The 18,646-nt window shown below is 33.0% G+C and overlaps 1 protein-coding gene across 4 annotated transcripts in view; it reads right to left on the bottom strand.

Moving 5' to 3' along the window:
* The window catches only part of LOC149065606 (twitchin-like), an 834,903-nt gene that overhangs the window by 506,335 nt on the left and 309,922 nt on the right, over positions 1-18,646 (bottom strand). For all 4 annotated transcript variants that reach the window (XM_089253452.1, XM_089253454.1, XM_089253453.1 and 1 more), the window contains 5 exons: positions 18,034-18,336; positions 15,837-15,961; positions 13,898-14,054; positions 12,329-12,634; positions 4,596-4,898 (listed from right to left, as the gene is read on the bottom strand). In XM_089253452.1, coding sequence (XP_089109578.1) covers positions 4,596-4,898; positions 12,329-12,634; positions 13,898-14,054; positions 15,837-15,961; positions 18,034-18,336 — 1,194 coding nt within the window. The remainder of the gene's footprint in view (positions 1-4,595; positions 4,899-12,328; positions 12,635-13,897; positions 14,055-15,836; positions 15,962-18,033; positions 18,337-18,646) is intronic.

Genomic DNA, 18,646 nt, shown 5'->3' with positions numbered 1-18,646 from the left:
CAAATAAATTTTGAAAATTTAATTTCCACCATTAAAGCCACACAGCTTTCTGCCAGGATTTGCATTTCTCACAGCAAGGGGCGTCACGGCGCAGATCAAGATAATAAATTGTGATCAATGTGTCCCCCTCCCAGCGCAATTTCTGTAATTCACTGTTGAGTATATTCATGCAATTAATACATCTTTGAGGAATTTTTTATTACCAAAGTATACAAGTTTATATATAACAGTTGTGAAAATTCTTATTTTTAAATTATTTTTTTGCAAAGCAATGCATATTTCAAATCACTTTATACAAATACAAATACAACGCCACAACAGGCAAATTGCCCAACGAGGTGGCTGACTTAAGAACATCATGGATCCCCCAGCCATTTTTTTTGGAGGCCCTACCTACTACTGCTACACCACACATGCACCCCACCCACACCCCCCCCCCGCGGAACCCCCAACGAAACGGTACATGCGGGAATGTGCGTGTACGTGTAGTGAAACCTGACGTGAAGTTTTTTGTTTCTCTGTAATGCTTGTTATGTGTAGTGCTGCCATCTGCCACCAGTTTTTCTAACTATGAGTGAAGTGTTATGATTGAATGATTTATCGTTGTAGGACTGATGCTCTCTGTGGCGAGACTTTTTAACGGGGAGATCGGCTCGCATTTGCGCCTTGAAGTTGGGAACCACAGAAAACCAACTTCAGCCGACCACCACTGTGGGGTTCGAACCCGGATCCTCGCATCGCGAGTCCGTCACTATAACCACTCGACCACCACAGCGGCTTTGTATTATTATGCGAAATAATATTCAGTCACTACGGCCATAGGTGCCAGAACCTGGGAGCTGAAGCAATTTGAGATGCCCTCCCCCTCCTCACCCCAATAACTCATATAAAATGCAATACACCCTTCTGCCTCCTGCGTACAGGCTTGAGTCCCGTATATACAGAATGAATGGCGATTTTCAGCCCCTCAATGTTTTCTTCATGTCAGTGTCTTTGACTGACAAGGGTGCTGGAAGTGTTTGAAACTTCTGGGTTCTTGTTTTGATCTTCCAGTATGAAATTTTGATTTCTAAATCAATTCTCCGTGTGCTCATACCCATTCCATAAAGTACCATGGGCACCCACAGCATCCCTGTTTCTGATGTCACTGCGAATGTCTATTGATTTTTAATTGTTTTTTTGACTCTAAAGTAACAAGTCTCAAGTGAAAAGAATGAAATCAAACTTTTAATTAGCCCGTTATATGTAACTTCTTGTACATGACACTCATACGGATCCAGTCAATGATTAGTAAAAATTTCTTCTTGCAACACAAGTGAATTAACATTAATATACAGTATAGGATTATATTCAGAGGCCTATTTCCTGGGTGAGGAGGGAAGTATGCAGGCTTTTTTCGAGGGTGACAAGTTCAAGTGAAGAAGTAGAAAATGTGAGTACTTGGTGATCAAGAACATGAATTTGAAAGGGCCTCTAATTATAGCCTACATTTATAAGAATAATTTTAATTTAAAGAAAAAATTCATATCGTACAATAGCACTCCACAGTATCAAAACCTTTACATATTTTCAGTAACTTTGAGTAAGTATCATTTCATTTAAACACTTATATAACGTGAATAGCATAATATAAAGCCTAATGATGATTAATACAATAAGTTATGCTATTTTAAACTACCATAAATTTTCTTTTTTTTTAATAGTGCATTGAATTCAAATAATTTAATTTAAAAAGTACTACATTATTTTTTGTTATCCATATGATCTGTATCTCTATTTTATGATACAAAAAAAATTCAAATGAAGAAAATTAATAACAAGCTAATTCATTTTTTCAATTTCATTAAAAAATTTTGTAATTTCGGAACATGAATTATATAGAAAAAACGTTTGAACACACACACAAACCAACACATCATTTCCCCATTCGTTTAGCAATATTCCATGTTTTTGCCAACAGAAAAATATAGACCAAGCACCAACCTTCACTACCAAACACTTAGACGCTAATGAAAACTATCTGAAAATATTCAAATAAGCCAGCCAAAGATATGAGACTCACCAATAGTCATCTTCCTTATTGTTTATTATATGGCCTTAGTCTGTTCTCATTCTGTGGGCATTAAGAAAGCATTATCCAATTTTCATTCATAAACACTGTACCTTTCTACCCTTCATCTGCGCCCCAACTCCCCCTCCGCTAGAAATAAAAATCCCGACAGAAAGCGGGAAGCGTAGCTTATATGGGAAAAATTCAATTTTGAAAATTCATTTGATCGCAATTTATTATCTTCATGAATCCAGCTCCCTTCGCTGTGACAAATAGAAGTCCTGATTGAAAGTGAAAAGTGTGGCTTATATGATGAAAATTAAATATTAATTTAATTGAATTATTAATTAATTACATATTTTAGGTTCTTATAGAGATGCTGTGGTAGTAAATGTTGGTGACTCTCGAGGGGAGGGGGGGGGGTGGACTCTCAAGCCCATGGGGTGGATACAAGTTCACAGTTAAGAAGAGGCTCCACTGTAAAATTTGAGGAATATTGTAAACACCAAAATTTTTCCGCAGGATATTGAAGTTTTATCATAACAAAAATCAATTATTTACAATACAATACAATACAATACAAATACAACGCCACAACAGGCAAATTGCCCAACGAGGTGGCTGACTTAAGAACATCATGGATCCCCGAGCCATTTTTTGGAGGCCCTACCTACTACTGCTACACCACACATGCACCCCGCCCACACCCCCCCCCAACGGAACCCCCAACGAATCGGTACATACGGGAATGTGTGTGTAGTGAAACCTGACGTGAAGTTTTTTGTTTAACTGTAATGCTTGTTATGTGTAGTGCTGCCATCTGCCACCAGTTTTTCTAACTATGATTGAAGTGTTTTGATTGAATGATTTATCGTTGTAGGACTGTTGCTCTCTGTGGCGAGACTTTTTAACGGGGAGATCGGCTCGCATTTGCGCCTTGAAGTTGGGAACCACAGAAAACCAACTTCAGCCGACCACCACTGTGGGGTTCGAACCCGGATCCTCACATCCTAACATTTAAAATTTTTTTAATAACTAAATTTTCAAATAGAATTATATTTTTATATACAGTTAAATTGTTAAATATAGTTGATATGTTAATTACAATAATTAATAAATAAAATATTAATATCAACTGAAATTTTAATTTTGATGACCTTTTTTGAAATGACAAAAAATAATTATTTTTAGTAAACTGCATGTACACTTTTTGTTCATGTTTCTTATTTCACATAAAACAAAACCTACATACAAGATTGTGTGGAACATGTACAGTGAAGAATTGACGTCACAATGAATTGACACTGTGACAAATTTGTACCACAACAAATTAAGGCACAACGAGTTGAGGGTGACAAAGTGACTGGCTATGAAAGAATGGATAGCTTCTTAATTTATCCCACTATATTTATCGTACTTCCTTTTAAGCGTGTAAATTGTGTTCAAATTCATGACCCCTGGATGGTGAGCTATTCCCTTGCATTGACAACCCTAATACAGAAATACTCCCCGCAACATCACAACCCAGAATTGTCCCTTACTAAATGATACAGGTGTCCCCTTGTCGAAGAAATTGACTTGTGATCCATTCTATCCATCCTGTCGAAAGTTTTAAACACTTTGATCATATTTCTTTTCGCCCCACACCTGCTCCAAGGTTGTTTCCTTGAGATTCAAATTAACCAAATTCGACTGTATTAGGAAATACTTGAGAAACATTTGGTGAGTTTCTTGCGGAATCTGTGTGAAAGAGGATGTTGTCATTTATCACTTCCACATGCACATTACAGTGGCCCTTACAAAAAAATATAAAATAATATAAAATATTTTGGATTAGTATTTTTTTCATTTCATTAAAGTTTTAAAATTTTTTGTCAGATATTTAAAAAAAAAAAACAGAAACATCATGGGTCTCTGGGTGAAACGATTTTTCTGAGGCTAGAAGTCATTACTAGCTTGAAATGAATTACCTTTTGGGTTTGATAATACAATTGAATAATCGACGTTAGATTTACCCAAAATTCCAAAATGAACACGGCTATACGCATTTCAGAACTATATGAAGTTCCTTCATCAGTAGCAGAAACAAAGAAAGAAAATATTGAAAAAACTCCATATAGCGGGAGTTACTCGCTGTTGTAGACAGAGTTTTTCAATATTTTCTTTCTTCTTTGTTTCTGCTACTGATGAAGGAACTACATATAGTTCCGAAACACGTATAGCCGTGTTCATTTTGGAATTTTGGGTAAATCTAATGTCGATTATTCAATTGTATCATTTCTAGCTTACTCTCGAAATTTGTTAATAAAATTGAGAGTAAAATAATTACTCTCAATTAACTTGCTTACTCTCAAAAATTTGAACCTGGATTTATTTTTGTTTACAGGCTTCTATGCTGTGTCCGGGTGGGCCCATGTGTTAAGAATGCATTGAACACCAGATGCTTAATTGTTTTTGTTTATGATTTTTAAATGATTATAATCCTCAAACAGTCCTGTATATAAAAATAAAGTTATGTTAAAAGTCTTCAAAACAGTTTACTTACAGTATCTTGCTTTTGCAATATGTGGCTTTGTTGCTTCACTGGGTTCACTTTCACCAGCTTTGTTCAAAGCTATGACTCGAAATTCATATTGTTTCCCTTTGGTCAATCCGGTAACTTTTCCTGCTGGTTTTGGTCCTTCTGTTTGAGTGCACTTTTCCCACATAGTACTAAATCTTTCTTTTTTCTCAATAATATATCCAATAATAGGAGCACCACCATCTTTTTTTGGAGATTGCCATTGTAAATCAACACTGCTTTCATCCCAGTCTATGACTTCTGGTGTTCCTGGTGCACTTGCTGGGTCTAAAAAGATTTGCATAAGGTTTCACTATTAATGAAAAAGGCAAGTTGAAAACATCACTTGTAAGAAAATATCAATTTTTTTACTTGTTCGGTGGATTTTAGCTATTTCATCTCACAGGATACGTAAAATTTTATAGTAAAATTCTCCAACATCCTAGTAAATGCTTTATGATTTTTTAAAATACATTGTGTATATACACGTGTTTCAAAGTTAAAATATGCACACATACAAGAATTTTGTATTGTTGTACACATCGATTATGGTGACCCCAAATTTTTTGGCAACTTTTCCACTTGTCATCAACTTGGATGGTGAAAAGTTTAACATTAAAATATAAAAGTTAAATTCATATTTAATAGGTAGATGACATTAGTTCGTGGTTCCAATGCCATCTACTGCCCATTTCATTGTTTTCTCTTGCCATCTTGTGACATATTTCTTATATTTTGCACACATTCTTGCTTGTCCTCTTTGGAACTTTGGGATTTGTCTAAAAGGGAAAAAAAGTGTGATATTTTCCTTTCAGAACTAAGGTATTTTAGCTAGTGAATGTTTTTGCAACAATAATGACAGATAATTTTGCAATTAGATGGAAAGCTATGATAAGATGCAATATATGGATACATTGCTGTAGACAGCAATAAATCCATAGGGGGATCTGTGCAACAGCTCTTAGTTTTGAGGTTCCTGATTCTTATTTATAATGCTATCCTGTTTTGTTTACTTTTATGCTGAATTTTTTTTATTCAGCAAGCAACAATGCAACAATTTCAGTTTTTAACAAAAATTAGCTAAAACTCACCAACAACCACGTTGGCAACATGTGAAACATTAAAAATTTATTGGTATTATAATGAACAAATTGGTTATGTTAGAATACTCAATTTCACATTATGGTTGCAATTTGCAATTCTGTCTTCTTAAAAGTTTTTCTTTGACATACCAATGGTAAAAAATCTGAATCAAATATATTTCATGCCTTTCCCTAAAATTTGTTAATAGTTTTGCCTTACTGTAGTTTGAAAAATCAAAGCATATTACAGTTGACACTAAATAAAACGACCCCCTTTATCCAATATATGATCCCTTCAAATGGACGTTATATTGGGAGGGTTGCTATATTGAAAGTAAAACATACATGATAGTGTTCCCGATAATTTTTTACAAGACTTCGGGATTGCAAAACAAGAAGCACTTCGATGGACAAACACAGATTTATTTACATAACAGCAATTTACAAGTATTTACAAGCTAATCAGAGAGCTAACAACTTTCTCGCGAAGTTCAAACACAACTGACTTCATTGAATCTCTCTAATCTCGAATCTGGAATCCCCTATTTTCATTCTCCCTACTATTTATATGTCTGGTCGAAACTTCGAGAAAAAGAATACTCCACAAACTTCTATAGCACCAGGTTCATGGTGCCACTGTCTGGAGGGGTGGATCCTCTGGAATATTCTCTACACACCCTCCGCCAGTTCTCCGCCGATCGCATGTCCTTGCGCTAAACCAAAACCGGTATCATCTACTGTTGCCAACAGATATCAATATTTTTGAGAGTCGGAAAACATTTGAGACTTATCCTACCAGTCATTGTAATGGGATGGTCGCTATAATGTGGGGTCGTTATAACATGTATTATTATTATAATTTTATAACTATTATATAAAAACACAAACTTTGTTACAATAATTATATAATTATAATGATGATATGCTTTGATTTTCTTATAATTATATAATAATAATGTGCTTTGATTTTTCAAACTAAATCAAAGCAAAACCATTTGAAAATTTTAGGGAAAGGCATCAAATATGTTATACTTCATTCTTTGATGATCTGATATATCAAATATGTTTATTATATAGTTATAACAGTTATTTACATTGGAATAAAGCACATTAGTATATAGAAAGTCCTAGGCAAATCTACAGCAATTGAACCATATAACAGGTACACTTCTTTGATGGTTATACATTGAAACACATATCTCACTGTGCCCTCACTAACTTATTTGTGCGAAAAAGGAATGTTTCTGCAAACTCATTTGCAGCTTCTTTTACTGTTGTTACATTTACTGCATTTTCACATCAACGTCATTGAGACCCATGATTGCTCATAAAATGAATTATATTGCAAGATTGTAGTATAGTTTTGATCATGGGTTTCATGCATCATGGCATAAAACAGAAAAATTTCCAATGCATACTGAGTATGAGCCCCGATCATAGCTATCATAGGTACATTTGTAATTAGCTAGCTTGCACTTCGTTAGCTTCTTTTTTAAGTATTAAAACTCAGTATTTTAATAGTATTAGCATCAGGTATTATAAAACCACAAAAGCATTGATGCAGCTTTATGGACATGGGTGAAATCCTGATGGAAAATCTCCAAACAAGTCTCAGAAAGTTGATGGCAACAAATAAAAGAATTACTTTGAATGCCGGTATCAGAAGAGGGATGGGAGCACCTGAAAATATTATGTGCATTACACTTACATCAGTAGTTCTCAAAGTGTGTGTCCTGGCATGCTTTCAATATTGATGTGTTCCTGTCCTCAGTGCTTTTTTAGTGATTCTTTAATGGATGCAGAATATTTACTGGACTATTCTAGAGAGCTGCGGATGAGCTATGACTAAGGCAAGTTAGCCATTTAGCCATGGGTCACAAATGTTAGAGAAACACTGACTTACATGTATGCCCTGTTAGGTTCTGCAGAAACACAGACATCTTCATAAGAAAAAAATACAGAAATTACCTCAGTGGTGAAAGACCTGGCTTGTGTGAGATTAAAGTGATTTGATTTAAAAAAAATTGGAAAAAAATTTGTTCAGAGATAAAAATCCCATTTTCTATCAAATACAAAGGCCACAACAGGCAAAATGCCCAATGAGGTGGCTGAAAGTCAAATGTGTTAAAAATTTCAAATATAACTAAAATACAGCAACCCAAATTAAGAGCAATTACCACAGACAACCAATACACACTAAAATAAAAGTTATAAAGACTGATTATTATGATAAAATGAAATACACCCATGAAAAATGATGAGGAAAAATATATTTTTCAACAAATTAAAATCAAAATAATAAGTTAAAACCTAGTCTCTATGAATGTTTTGGAACAACTACTGGTTTCATTCTCAAACAATAGAAAATAAAATGGTCTCGGATGGAAAGGACCAAAAATCTGGCTATCATGATGGACGCCTACTATAGATTGAAAAAAACACAACGAACACTTAGTTGATGATGATGTTTCTTTTATCTGTATAAATTCCGTAATTAGTTTATGAATTGGTGACTTATATTGTAACCTATTTCTGTACAAGAAATTGATTCTGTATGGAGAAAAAGGAGATCATTCTCTACGGAATTTATTTCTAAAAATATAATGTTCTTATTGATTTTTATTCATTTTGCGCTAAAGTATTTGCTGTTTTTGTGTAGTTCAAAATACGCCTACGTCCATAAAGCTGCATCAATACAATGGTGTTTTTGTGATACCTCATGAGATGGTACCCTACTGAAATAATGAGTTGTCATGATAAAACAAAAACTAACCGAATGCAAGCGTGCTAATTACAAATCAAGTTAGAAGGAACATAGTCGAGTTTCACTCATGATATAAGTGGGAAACATATCTATTATATGCATATATAACAATGACCAGAGACAAAGATGACAATACTACAGTATATTTTTACTTTTTACGATATCAAAACATAGTTTACTTCATGCTGTTGAAGTACCTGTACCCCACAGCTTTGTGTTTACAGAAATGTCTTTTTTTGAATTCTACAGTGGGTGAGTGTTTTAAACTAGCTGTGCTTATAAGTTTATTGAATGTGTATGCATTGTAATTTTTTTAAACAAACATGTATGCATATGAAAATGTAACCCAGAAATAAATTTAAGGCTAGAAATATTTTATGTGTTAAATAAAGATTAGAATGTTGTTGTATCCATTTGATGTCCTTGGTAAATTAGAAGACTGGTTTTTTTTGGAGGAGAAGAATTTATTTATAAAAGTATGTGGAAGTATGTTGAGTCACTGATAAAGATCAAATGATGGAGTGAAGTAATTAGTTAGTGATTGAATTATTTAATTCTGAGTCTGAATGATAGGTTTGAACGTACTTATATAATCACTGACCCAAACAGTAAGTCCATGTAATAGACAAAAAATTAAAAATGGAGTAATAATATGACAGTAAAAACTGATAATTTAGATAATGTTTGAGGTAATAAAATTTATAAACTATGAAACTAAGTTTCAATTGGGAATATTTTACGTGAGACTTCCATTTAAAATTTCTATCTATATAACCACGATATTTAATGGAGATCACTTGTTCTAATAAAGTACAGGTACATGAGCCAAATCATGAAGACAGTTTTGTGGATGAAAGTGATATTATAGTTAGTATCTATATTAGTGTGATACAAAAAATTAATATATTCAGTTTTATATTTATTTCAAGATCATTAGAGCAGAACTAATTTGGAACTTTGATCAAATCATGATTGATAAAGTCATTCATTGAATAATGATCGTTTCCAGAATAAAGAAGTACATTGTCAACTGCACATGTGATTATTTTGGTAAAGTAGAGGTAACAAAGAAAGAGTCCCATGTTGTTGTCCTCAAAAAATTATGAAAAAATTTAAGCACATTCATCTCACCTAGAAACTGCCCAATTTTGTTACAACATTAAGCAAATTTACAAGAAGTACTGTTTTTAAGATTGTTTCATTTTAGACCAATTTCCAATGAAAGAGCATAAAGGTATTTCCTGGTTTTTATGTAAAGTCATTGTTAATTTTGACTAAATTATGAATTTCACCAATAATCCACATTTTACCACACTTCCTCCATGAAACAATGTTTCCACTTTTAGAATGATTTTGTACAATAACATTAATGGTTTAATAACACCTCATTTCAACAAAACTCTTTCTGTTCATCTCTTTTTTTTCCATTGCATTAGATAAAAAGAAATTGATTTGTTAGACAAGAAAATAGAAATTTCAGCTGAGAAAACTTCATTGTGACAACAATTGTAGTCAAGGAAAAAAGCTAAAGTTTCCAATGAGAAGATATAATATTTTCCAAATTTTATAAAAACACTCGAAAGGAAGTTTTTAAGTACCACCTATAGAGGTGGTGCTTAAAAAGTACAATCCATGCAGATGTTGCAAGTTGAGGGAAAGCAGAAGCCTAGAGTAGCTGTGTTACATCAAAAATTTTGAAAAACTGTGAGATGATGTGGAATATCACAAAGTGGTAACTTCTTTCACAAATGCTTTTTACCTTGAACCAAGGTTTGACGAATAAAAAAATAATTTAGGCGCCAGTCCAAATTTCTTAGGAGCTAGGCATATTTTTTTTTTGAAAAAAGTTGAAAAATAATGTGTTTTTCCAGCTTGTCAAGGACTTGGCAACCTATTTTGGTGTTAGTAGACACAATGACAATTTTTTTTTTAAATTACTGTTTATCTTCAGACTTCAATTTAGTAATCGAACATAAACTTTTAGGCATCAATGCCAATTTTCCAAATGCTATGGTGACCTGGCACCTAGGCAAGTCCTGCTTTATATCTAATAACTACATTGATAGAACCTGATCCTAGTAAATGATCAAAGTATAATCCCAGTGTAATGTACAAAGTGTTGGCATTTGAAAAAAAAATTCTATAATTACAGTTATCAGAAAACTACTATATGAGCTTCGGTTTAGATATCTTCTATATACTAGTTGTTTCATGACAAGTATCTGAAAGGAATAAAAATTCTACAGTTCATTTTGAAATTAAATTAAAATATAAAAAATTATCAGCAAAGTGAGGAAAATAAAGCTTTAAGTGTTTAACTATGGTCAAATAATTTTGGGGATAATATTATTTAAATAAAATTGAGTGTGTAACTGTAGTAATAATTTTGGGGGAGGGGGAGATATAAAATTGAAATTTTTATACACACTGCAATAAAAAAAAACTAATCAGTAAAATTTGAGTCTTTCTTTATTGTATTCAAAAAATTTGCATAGATATCAGTTGTTGAAATTCTTGATTTTTGCTCTTTTTACATGCTAAAACAATTAGGTCTTATAACCTTTCAATCATGTGGCAGGGAATTTTTCTCTAATAAGGTTGCTAATAAATGGAATAGCTTACCCCGGGGGTAGTAAATTCAAACACAACTGACACGTTTAAAAGTAATACGATAAAAATGTTTTGGTAAATCGAGAAGCTATCCATACTTAGAATAAGACAACCATAAATATATTTTATGGGTATTGTATAATATTTTACCATGTATATATATTGCTTCTAGTTCTTGCAATTCCATTTTTAATTGGGTTGCTGTATTTTAGAAATACATGACATCCATATTTGTTATGAGCATCTTTATCTCAGCCATCTCGTTGGGAATTTTGCCCATTGTGGCCTTTGTATTTATATTTGTATAATATTACAAAAAACTGCAAAGAAAAAGACAAAAATCAAGTTTTTGACAACTGATATCTCTACAAATTTTGATTCGAGTGTTATGAGGGTAAATTTCTTGAGTCCAATGGAAGTAGGCACAAATTTTGAGAACAGTATAAAAAAATTAAATTTCTTCCAACTACCATTTAATGGAGGTGCTACTATCACAGCTCGAGTTCCATCTTTTGCTGATAATTTTTGATATTAAATTTAATTTACCAAGTTTATTCCTTTCAGACATTCTTTCTCCTGAATATCTTTTATTTAGACATTTGATAGTATAGAATCAAAGTACACAGTCAAACATTACAGTATTAAATCAGTTACAAAAAAAGTAACATTTAACGATAAACCAGAAAACAAATTTAGTCCCACAAATATGTTGAAGAAATATTTTAAATGTGATCGAAAACTTTTTACAGAAAGTGTAATCTTAATAAAATCAGTTATTTTGCCAATAATTCATGGGCGGTAGATGAATTGACATCATCATCATCGTGCCCCCCCCCCCAGACTTCCAAGTCTCTCTCCGCCTATGCAACAATTGCTTTATAAATAATATTTTTTTAAAACTTGTAAAACTTACTAAAAACTGTACTACACAAAAAGGCACACATCTGAAAACAAGGGACTTTTTTTTCATCCCCAATTGGGATTCAGGATTGTTCTAAAATATTTGGGATTTTTCTAAAATTTTCTGGATTTTTTAAGCAAACTCATAGTTGCTACATCATACAGGTAAATATCACTTTGCCCTAGGAGATGGTGTTGCCTTCTTTGGGAATTCCTCATTAAAATGTCATTTATATCACTTCAACATAAATGATATTTATTCTAGTAATGAATTCATAAATTTATATTCATTGAACAATATCATCAGTTGTGAAATTACAAAATTTTTCAGAACTAAGTGCTGAATGAATTACAATGCTTACCATATGGATTTTTAGCAACAGTAGATTTTTCAGTTGTTAGAGGTTCTGATTCTCCCTCTGAATTGACAGCTTTCACTCTAAAATGATATTCTTTACCGGGTATTAAACCTGGGACATCAATTTCTGGATTGTCTGCTTCTGCACGTCCAACTGGAACCCAACTTCCAGTGTTTGCATCCATTTTTTCAACTAAATAATGATTTATAGGTTTCCCACCATCATCTTCTGGTGGTTCCCATTTTAGTTTACAGCCTTTAGCATGAACATCTGACACCTCCAATGGACCTTTAGGCCTTGAAGGTGAACCTGTAAAAATAATAAATGAATGTTAACTAAAAACACACACACACACATACATGAGCATAGAGTCACATCTACATTTTAACAAATTATTTTTTTTATAAAAAAAAAAAATTCAATTTAGATGATCCAGATTTATGGAGCAAGTACATAAACATAATTGTTAGGAAAGAACCTCTAATTCTTTCCAATAGGTAAAGCAGTAGTGGTTCTATGCTCATGTGAGTAGAATTTTATCAATTTTATCATTCACCCAGAAAATGCTATACTTGTTTTTTCTCGAGAAATCTATTTTCTGATAGAGGGGGTGATTTTTCTTAGTCTACAGTATATCAAGGAAAGAAATTTTTAGGATATTATGTGAAGGTGAACATGGACAGAAAAGTTTGCTGTCTCAACTGGAAATTGAGCCCTGGCACTCTTGCAATCTGGGCAAGCATGCTTGCCATAATATCCAGAAAGTATCTTTTTTTGCTATTTTCTAAGAGTTAATTTCTCTAATATGTTTGTTTCTCTTTGAAGTTTGGTGTGGAGACCTGCCATATAGTTTACTCAACTTAAAAAAATGTAACACCATATCATTTAATCACAAATACTTTTCATAACTGTTTCTCTTTCTGAGAGACCACACTCATTTTTAAGAGGTAATTTTACTTCTCTGAATGTCTGTTAATGCACTTTGTCTACTTATCATGAGAGATAGGCCATTGCCAGGCTTTTACTGTAACAAGGCCCTATATACACTAGTGTGCAACTTAAGGATAGCCCTCTTTCAATTTCAGAGTATAGCCCTAAAAGGTCCAAACAATTTCCATAATAAAAGCTGGTTGAAAGAAAGGTGATGTGTATACAAATTTTTTAAAAGTGATGCTGGAGATTACATGATAATGTTGAAATGGATAAAAGACTAGCAAATAGAAAAAATTGCATATGGAAAATGAGAATATGCGTGATTTCGGAAAAAGGTTCTATTGAATTGTTAAGCAGAGATGTCTAACTTTTGGTGTTTTCTGCGATGCATTGGAGTTGTTTTTAGCCACATTGAAAGAAGGAAAAATTGGTTTGGGCCACATTTTGAAATGAAATTTAACCATTCTAATTGAAAAAAATGAGCAAATTTCTATCCCTCTCTTCCTAGTGGTAATCAAAAAATAGGTATTCACTCTGTTTTTATGGGTTTTTTTAATCATTTTATTCCCAATTTATTCATTAATATTTGAATATGAACATCTAGACACAATAAATATATAATAAACAAATGTATCTCACCAAGTATTGTGATCTGAACTTCTGCTTCATCCTTGCCATGTTCATTTTCAGCACTAATTTTATATACACCTGAATGCTTGCGTTGCCCAACATGCATAATTAATTTTGTGTTGTAGTCAACATTGACAATCTCTCGACTCTCAGAACTTTCAACAAGCTGAATAACAACCAAAGATTGATAAAAAGAAATTAATATCATATTTATAGTGCAGCAAAATGACATGAAAATACGGAATAAAAAGTACTTTCTGTATGTAATACCAGGGGGGTCAGCAACTAAATTTCACCAGCAAGCTACTTTGTCCCTATTTTGCTAATGCTATATTTGATATATGATGTCATCCCCTCAGGTGCTTATAACTTTAACTTATCCTTATAACTTTTTGCTTATGGTAATTTGTAGTATAAATACCATGAGTCCTATTGATTCTATAAAACACTTGATAATTGTTTGTCTCATCTTAATCTTGAGAAAAAAAGTGTAATGCAATATTTTATGATGAATCGGGTATAAACCAGAAATTTCTATTGGAGGCAGAGGGCGCTAAACTAGCATTTTGAAAGGTACCAAACTGATAGTACAGTAAACTTAATCATGTTATTCCATGTACGAGTACATCAGTATTTTGGTAAACATGAGGGGAGAGACTACAGGTTCCTCTCCCTTGGTTACTTGGTTTTTATATTTGCATATTTTAATATTGATACATTCTCAGAGAATGCACTTGACATTAATGGTGAAAGGAATAGTAAAAATGATTTATTAGCTAATTTTCATTAGAGCTACTTACAATTATATAAATAAAATTTCTACAATATTTTTTCCTTTAATGGCCTCAGAATCTTTATGTTAGCTCTTTGAAAAAAATTTCAGAGCGCTACGAAGGTCATGCCCTCATTGTTATACAGCAGGGTTGCACAAACCTTTTCGATCGACAGGCCAGATAGGCGGCAATATGGTTTTCCACTTGCAGACAAGAAACTGATGTAGCTATCGCATTGTGTGTATTGAGAACTTTCTTCAGGAACACCTTCAATGGGCCGGATGGAACCCCTTGGGTGCCACATATGACCTGCGGCAGAAGGCTGAGCACTCCCCCTTATATGGCAAACATTATGGATCGGAATAGGATACAAATACAGGACAGAAAAGTAAAATTTAGGTGTAACTATATACAGTACTACTTTTTGTCTTTTGTTTGCTTATGATTTATTAGTAATGGCATGGTAGGGGTGAAGGGGGTAAAAAAGTTAAACTGAAATGGGAGGGGGGCAACAAAATTTGTATAGCCCACAGGTGGCAAAAACATAAATACGGCCCTGCATCAGTGCTTTCGTGTTTTTTTTCCATTGACCAATAGCCTTCAAAATTCACAGAATTTTTCTGTTTTTGCTTTATTTAGCAGTTCTTTTTTAGTTGGGATTACACTGTAAAAGTTTTATGAAAGCTCTTTTATAAAACCTGAAAAATGCAACCAATAATCTTATTGGTGTACTCCAATGTAATCGATATGCTTATTGGTTGCGTTTTTGCAAGTTTCATAAAAGAACTTTTATCAAACTTCTTCAATTTTAAAAATTTTCACCTTCCTATGGTTTTTTTTTAATACCGGTCTTATTTGGGAAAAATTATTGTTAAATTTTATTGGTCAGAATAGTGCCCCATCTATTGTGTCTATTGTGAAAATTGGGAAAAGTGAAGTTACTGAGGGTGTGTATGCAGGTGTCCTCTCTCAGTTTTCGAATCTGGTAACCCTAGTTACTTTAGAACACCTAGCAGATTATCTCAACTGCTATGTGATATACACAATCTCTAATGTCATAAAAAAAATTCACATCAATTGAATATCAAAGAATTTTTGAATGGATTTAAAAAAAAACCTATACACACATTATGTCACTGTTTCATTCAGATAGAGAGATAGGATAAACTACTCACCATGCCTTTTAGAAACCAAGTCACTTTAGGTGGAGGTTCACCACGAATGTTAACATCCAATTTCAGGGGTCGGCCAGCTTTGATAGTCAAGTTTTCTAAATTTGTTCGATCAATGTGTGGCTTCACTATTAGATATAGTGTTTGAAGGCATGAGAAAAGGAAATGATAAAAAATTATGAAGTGAAACTCCTGTATAACGATACCCAAGGGATCAGAGAAATGTATAGTTATAGATGAAATGCATTGACATTATGGAAAGTGCACTGGAACCAAAGAGTAATATCATATAAGCGATTATCATTATAGAGCAGTGTTTCTCAACCTTCCTGAATCCAAGTTTCAGTAAAATGTCTGAAACAATTCAATGCACTACAAACTTACAGCATGATGGTATCCTGTATTTTACAAGACTGCACTGTTGGAATGGACAGATTATTTGTTGTTTTCTCTATTTTATACAGTTATCCCGTTTATTTCCAAGGAAGCTTATTAAAATTCGTAATGCATACTAAACTCATGAATGATGATAATTTTTATAGCATAGAATATTTTTCAATCATATTATGATAATGGCTACATTTCAATTCACAGCAATTTGCAGTATTCGTTCATTTCCCAATGAACTTGTAAGTTTGTAATTTTTTAGCAATTTTACTGTTGATTTTGCAGACTTATGGCAAAGTTTTTGGTGACAATTGATGATGTCCCATATTCTTCAATATTTGAGAAATCCCAGCTTCCTGTATTTTATGGAAGTTGGGATATGGTCACCAAGTCATGACGAATGGTTTTTTTTTGCGAAATATATCTTTGTTCACAGCAACCCTATATTTCAGAAATTTTTTCAATAATTAGCAAATTTGTTGTAATCAAATCAATGTAATCATGTAAATTGCATTTTTTTGGCTACAATTAGTGATATCTCATGTTTAGGGTCACAATTTCCTGTATTTTCTTTGATGAGGTATGGTGATGAAAAGTATTTACCCCTTTATGATCAGGGATATAACATTGCATCCAAACGCCAGTGGAATAAATTCAATCCAGCAGACTTTTTGTTCAACGTCTTTTTCCTGATCAGGAAGGTATATTGTAATCCTACAAAACAAAGTCGTGTGTGTGTGTGTGTGTTTTCTTCCGCTCTGTTTTCCCCACCACCATTGTGATATCTCAAAGAGATAACAATCAACTGATAACAAGCAACTGAGATAAGGATAGTGGTGGTTCTCTTCATTCCCCCCTCCTCATTCTCCAAAGTATTCCAACCCCCACACGCACATGATGTATCTTTCTCAGACTAATCCTTCTCTTATATACTGTACATAGATGTGAGAAAGAGAGCAAGTAAAAAAACTGCAAAACAAGTTTGTAAGTGAGAGCAAAAAAAGCAAGGCACTGTACTAATACTCTCTTATCTAATATATTTCTGTATTTTTCCTCCCTACCCTTATTTCTTTTTTTCTTTCTTTCTTTTCCTTTCTTCCTTTTTTATTGTGGAACAAGGCCTCGACGTTTATTGCCTATACGTCTAATACAGATAATTCAAATTTATTGCCACCAGCTTATACGCAAAGGGGCTAAGCTGTAATTTTTATTTGAACCCATAAGGATATTACTAGTATCAATTACACCAATGGAACAATTTTACAATTTATTTGAAACTAGATTATCAAGTCTGCCTGCGGACCACCCTCTTCATCATCGAGGACCACCTCTGGTCTGTGGATTATAGGTTGAGAGAGAGAGAGAAACTGTTATATATAGAGGTATAGAGGGTATCGTTATATATGATTTCCACTGTATAAATTATCAATACAATCCAAATCAATTCAAAAGCATGTGAAATTCAAAACTTTGAAGCATTTTCCAAAATTAAACTTGGAATATGTAATGGATAGGAATTAAATATTATATGTGTTATGTAAAACAGGTCATAGATATAATATTTCTTTTATCTCCACTTTTTTATTTTTTCAATTAAATTATGCTGTCTCTAACTGTCAGAAATTTGTAAGAAATTAAGATTAATAAATTTGATTTCTGAAAATTACATTTGTCTTTCATTGGGTACCAACTAAAAAAATATGAAATAAACATTTTCAAGAGATTTTTTCAAGAAATATAGTGTTGAACATAAAAATCAACTATAAAACATTTTAAAAATGTGAATCATTTGCGATGTGAATCATTTACTTACATTTACGATGTTTGACTAGGTGATGCTTAGTTGCATCACTCGGCTCACTTGGACCAGCTGAATTTACTGCAATCACACGAAATTGATATTCAGATTTTTCTTTCAAGTCCACCACTTTGGCATGTGTTTCTGCTCCAACTATTTCTGCAGCTTTTTCCCAATTCATGCAGAATTTTTCTTTCTTCTCAATTATGTACTTGGTGATTGGAGATCCACCATCACTTGTGGGAGGATTCCACTTCAAATCAACACTAATGTTGTCCCAATCCACTAGTTCTGGTGTATCTGGTTTTCCTGGTTCATCTGCAGCAGAAAAAAAATTTTTAACTAACACAGCATAAATATAGGCATAAAAATGAGCATTCCATAAAAAATGTATTTGAACACCTTTATTCATAAACTATAGTATTCAAGAATTGTTTGTGAAAATCTATGTAGACTGTGCTGTGTAAAACCAAAGAGGATATATTCTATTTCTTAGTGCATATTCATTTACAAAACTAATTTCCATGCAAATAAGTTTCAGGTTTTTCATTCTGGAATTTTTCCTGAGCATCTCCCCACAAATAGGGGAAAAAAATTGCTCTAAAGAGAAATGAAGTACCACCAGTAA

This window comes from Pholcus phalangioides, unplaced genomic scaffold, assembly GCF_987345545.1.
Source record: "Pholcus phalangioides strain wild (caught in Gottingen) unplaced genomic scaffold, Ppha-v1.0 ptg000039l_1, whole genome shotgun sequence".
Classification (NCBI taxonomy): domain Eukaryota; kingdom Metazoa; phylum Arthropoda; class Arachnida; order Araneae; family Pholcidae; genus Pholcus; species Pholcus phalangioides.
This window is presented reverse-complemented; position numbering and strand designations above follow the sequence as displayed.